The 5,093-nt window shown below is 34.1% G+C and overlaps 1 protein-coding gene across 2 annotated transcripts; it reads left to right on the top strand.

Moving 5' to 3' along the window:
• Positions 1–876: 876 nt before the first annotated feature.
• Positions 877–3,236, top strand: LOC115230093 (uncharacterized transporter slc-17.2-like). Of its 2 annotated transcripts, XM_036499502.1 has the most exons (2): positions 877–2,627; positions 2,856–3,236. In XM_036499502.1, the coding sequence occupies exons 1-2, from the start codon at positions 1,174–1,176 to the stop codon at positions 2,863–2,865; spliced, it is 1,464 nt and encodes a 487-aa protein (XP_036355395.1). In that variant the 5' UTR covers positions 877–1,173; the 3' UTR covers positions 2,866–3,236. The 2 variants fall into 2 exon arrangements, with proteins under 2 accessions (XP_036355395.1, XP_029656181.2); XM_029800321.2 differs by having other exon boundaries at positions 877–3,236.
• Positions 3,237–5,093: the final 1,857 nt, after the last annotated feature.

Here is a 5,093-nt window from a genome sequence, read left to right as displayed (position 1 = left end):
TTCAGAGAATGCACAATCAATTGATTCTTCCCAGAAGTAAGAACATAAAGATGCATAAAGGAATACTCAACAATCTTTATTACCCAACCAATTCTGCCCAAAGATATTTGTCATTGAACTAATGTTTCCCACAGTTGGATCTTTAGTTTCTGCCGTATTTTTGATACAAGGAATGAATAACTTGGAATGACTCAACCTTAAATAGAAACTGCATTGTAAATGTCCCCACAGATTTATACTGAAGCAACACAGAGTATAACTGAATGCATCGAAGAACTAAGTGGAATTGTGGAATTGAACATATATCGTTTAAAAACTAGTTGGTTACCACATATTTTTCGACTGTTTCTTATGTATCTGTCACGTCTCAGATTTACAGCAGACAGAGAAGATTTGGAAGTGACGGTATTAATTCCAGACCCAAACTTTACAGATTGTAACAGAATTCCTGAATTTGCGTTCTCTATAATTTACTGTCAAACTCTGCATTTTTATTCGTTGTATTTCTTGTTTGTATTTTTGCCTTAACGTGATGTTAAATAAAGGATAGTAAAAGATAAACGAAGTAGTTTACTAAATCAGTGATAACTAATATATATATATATATAATTAAAAAAACTTTCATCAATTCAAAATGAACAATTAAATTACAGCATCTAAAAAATTACATATAATAGAAATATTAAAATTAAAATAACAATAAAATATCAATGATTAAGTAAATTGATTTAGTATTTCTAAATTTTCCCTATAAGTTTGGATTTATATTCCCTCAAATAATAATTATATATATATATATACATATATATATATATATATATATATATATATATATATATATATATATATATATATATATATATTATATATATATATATTAACACTAAGCTTACGGGTTTACATGTCTATATTTATCGATAATGAAATGCACCAAGCTACTCTGAAATATATTGACATTAAGATATCTTAATCAAAAGGTTTGAACATCAGATTTCATCTGGTTAAATATGCACTTTAGAGACCAAACAACCATCATTAATTTTATGAAATGAAGCTGCGCACAGGAAAGTAATAGTTTGCTCATTTTCGGTGTCTCTCTTTTACTGTTTCATTCAATATTTAAAAATTACATCACACATCTCTTAAAATAATTGGAAGTTGAAGTTAACAAAAATGTCTCAATTTACGCTCTGGATAAAGCGTTATTCTTCTTGTCGTTGGAGACTATGTTATGCCTGTGCTGCTGCTAGTCTTTTGATGCAAACATTAAGAGTTAATCTAAGCATGGCATTTGTTTGTATGTTGAAACCACTCAATCGTACGACTGAGGAAGTTAGCTTTACTGCAAACGAACATCGTTGTTCTGCATTGCATAATTATTCATCAAATCGAAATTATGAAGGAGAGTTTGAATGGAGTGACAAATTACAATCAAACATGCTAGCTGGTTACTTTTATGGATATATAGGGACTAACATTGTCGGTGGTTTATTGGCAGATAAATATGGTGGGAAAAGAGTTCTGGGGGCTTCATTTCTCTCATCATCAATTTTGACCATTCTCCACCCAAGTTTATCACGAGTTAGTGGCTACTTTACTCTTGTCCTACGGATATTAACAGGTGTGGTATCGGGGCCGATCTATCCTGCACTTCAGTCCTTATTTGGACGCTGGGCTCCTTCACAAGAAATTAGTTTATTGATTGCCATTATATTTGCCGCCCAGTATTTAGGTAGTATTTTATGTCTTTCGATATCAGGTTACCTTTGTGTGTATGGGTTTGATAATGGATGGGGTTCTATATTTTACATATTTGGTGGAATATGTTTGGTTTTTAGTTGTGTGTGGTTTTATGTAGTTTACGATAATCCAGACGTCCATCCCACTATCAGCGAAGAAGAATATTCTTACTTAAGCAGAACTATAGTGAGTGAAAAAGTAGTTAAAAATGTACCCTGGAAACGGCTGTTCTCTTCACCTGCAGTTTGGGCCATCATTTTTGGTTGGTTTGCTTATTGTTGGACTACTCTAGCTTTCCAGGTGTTGTTACCTCTTTATGTGAAAGAAGCTTTAAACGTTAATACAACATCCAACGGTTTAATGTCGTCTGTCACTGCAGTTGGGCAAATAATTGCTCTACCGTTTTGGGGAAAATGCGCAAATATTATACTTTCAAAGAAATATCTGTCAACTCGTTCTGTTCGAGTTTTATTCCACACTTTTTCTATGTTAGGTTCAGCAAGTCTGTTAATCGCGATAGGATTCCTCGGATGTGGCAAAAACACTTTAATAATTATCCTGTTGTTTCTTAGTGGTATAACTCTATCCTTTTCCAGTGGTGGTGTTACCGTCAACAATATTGACATTGCCCCAAATTATGCAGGCGTTGTATTTGGAATTGCCAACGCTTTTGGAACAGCAGCCGGCAGTATTAGTACGGTGTCTGCAAAAGCTCTCACTCCAAATGGTACACTAGAAGAATGGCAGATCGTGTTAGCCTTGTTTGCTGCTGTATGTGTAGCTGGTGCAATATTGTTTGCGATATTAGCAAGAGGAGAAGTCCAAGATTGGGCGCGTATAGAGGGAACTGAATCGCTTGAAAATTCCAAAACAGCGAATGTTAACTTAATACCTATTTCTTTATTACCCACAAGGGGCTAAACACAGAGAGGACAAACAAGGACAGACATAGGTATTAAGTCGAATACATCGACTCCAGTGCGTAACTGGTACTTAGTTAATCGACCCCGAGAGGATGAAAGGCAAAGTCGATCTCGGCGGAATTTGAACTCACAACGTAACAGTAGACGAAATACGGCTAAGCATTTCGCCCGGCATGCTAACGATTCTGCCAGAATACCTTAGCAATAGCACACAAGAATGTATACATTAATATCTTCTATAATTTTACAAATCCTTTCAAAACTAGCGGCACCCGTGGAAGCTCCACAGTATAGGTCAGTATATTAGAAAAACTAATATATTAAACACAAACAAGGGCATTTAAAAAATTCGTTTGAAATCTTGCCATTTAATCAAAACTTTACTTATAATCGAAATGAACTCAGAAGATGTTGCTTATTTACTTTCTTTTAATATCTTTGAGAGACAGAAATGCTGTGAGCTGGCAGAATCGTTAGCACGCTCGAGCACAATGCTGCGTCCGTCTTTGCGTTCTGAGTTCAAATTCTGCCGAGGTTGACTTTGCTTTTCATCCTATCAGGGTCGATAAAATAAGAACCAGTTGAGTACTCGGCGAAATTTGAACTCAGAACGTAGAGACGGACGAAATGCCGTTAAGCATTTTGTCCGGCACACTAGCCTCGAGAATTGTGTTAATAACAATAATTATTATTATCTTTGTCATATATTATCATCGTTATACAATTCTGTATTTGAAGACGAGGAATTTTATATTATGTATTATTTGGAGCGGTGTCCACGATTTATCGGTTTTTTGTTTATATTTATTTTGTTTAAAAATGACTTTACAACATTTATGCCCAACTTACCCATGGTATTGGGCTAAAGCAATATGGGACTTTACTACCTACGCGCGCGCATGCGTGTGGGTTTCCCAATTTGCTTAGTACATTTTTGAAACGATTGTTTTGCTTTGCTTTTATATAATTATCGATTTAGTGTGTGCGTAGTTCACATATTTTCTTCATGTTCAGTTATTTATTGTACAACATATCCGGAACAGTTCTCTGCTTTCCGATGCGTATTATGATTCTAAATTGAAACTGACCTCACAATTTGAGAGATGGTCAAGACGATGTCGTATAAAAACGAGGAGACGAACGCAGAATCATTCAAGCGTCGATAAAAATTATTTGTCAACTTTTCTCCGACATTTTATGATCTGAGTTCAAATTTGCCTTTCTTCCTTTCGGGGTCGATAAAATAAAGTACCCAACTAGTTATAACTTTGATGGGACCGATTATCCTCTGTCCTAAAAACTACTATTTTTTTTTACTACTCTAGAAACAATACAAATCTTTTTTGTTCTACTTTCCAACACAATCTCTATGTCAAATGTTTTCGATGTTTGCTTAAAAAAAATCCAAATGACAATAATAAAAGAAGGCGTTGGTTTCACTATTGTTGTTGTTGTAGTTCTTGATATTTTTTGTTGTTTTTTTTGTGTGTGTTCATATTCTGGATTACAGTCTGTGAATTTTCCAATGTTATGCTTCTTTCTGTGCCATATTGCACGGAATTATTACCAAAATAAGAAAATCGTTTTTGATATTTTTGTAAGTGTAAAAAGACATTTCTGCAATTTTGTGAGGGATGGGGGTCAGTTTAATTCTTTTAAACATATTTCAGGAATTCACTTTCTTTTATTAGGCAGTAGCAAGACGGATTTGAATTAGTAGTCGTAGCCTTAAAAATAAAACACATATCTCAGTCAAGTATTTGCTAGAGACATTGCACAACAGAAAAAAATAAACAAAAAATTCGTAACGCGGTACAAAAGACACACACGGAAAAATTGATGAATTTCTGAGAAAACAAAAATAGACAAGAAAATTCGTAACGCGGTGCAAAAGGCACACGCGGAAAAATTGAGGAATGTCTGAGAAACAAATATAAACAAGAAAATTCGTAACGCGGTACAAAAGACACACGCGGAAAAATTGAAGAATTTCTGAGAAACAAAAATAAACAAAAAATTCGTAACGCGGTGCAAAAGGCACACGCGGAAAAATTGAGGAATGTCTGAGAAACAAAAATAAACAAGAAAATTTGTAAAGCGGTATAAAAAGCACACACGGAAAATTTGATGAATTTCTGAGAAACAAAAATAGAGACATTGCACAACAGAAAAAAATAAACAAAAAAATTCGTAACGCGGTACGAAAGGCACACGCGGAAAATTTGATGAATTTCTGAGAAACAAAAATAAACAAGAAAATTCGTAATGCGGTGCAAAAGGCACACGCGGAAAAAAATGATGAATCTCCGAGAAACAAAAATAAACACAGAAAATATTGATTCCACCTTCAGCAGAAAAAAAATAACCAACAACAAATAACAAATCCACACACTAATTTGTTGCGAATAAATTATGTTAAGTTTGGCGAAT

The sequence above is a fragment of the Octopus sinensis genome, unplaced genomic scaffold (genome assembly GCF_006345805.1).
Source record: "Octopus sinensis unplaced genomic scaffold, ASM634580v1 Contig14489, whole genome shotgun sequence".
Classification (NCBI taxonomy): Eukaryota; Metazoa; Mollusca; class Cephalopoda; order Octopoda; family Octopodidae; genus Octopus; species Octopus sinensis.
This window is presented reverse-complemented; position numbering and strand designations above follow the sequence as displayed.

Coding starts and splice junctions, on each gene's coding strand:
- LOC115230093 (XM_029800321.2), top strand. CDS start 1,174: ATGTCTCAATTTACGCTCTGGATAAAGCGTTATTCTTCTTGTCGTTGG.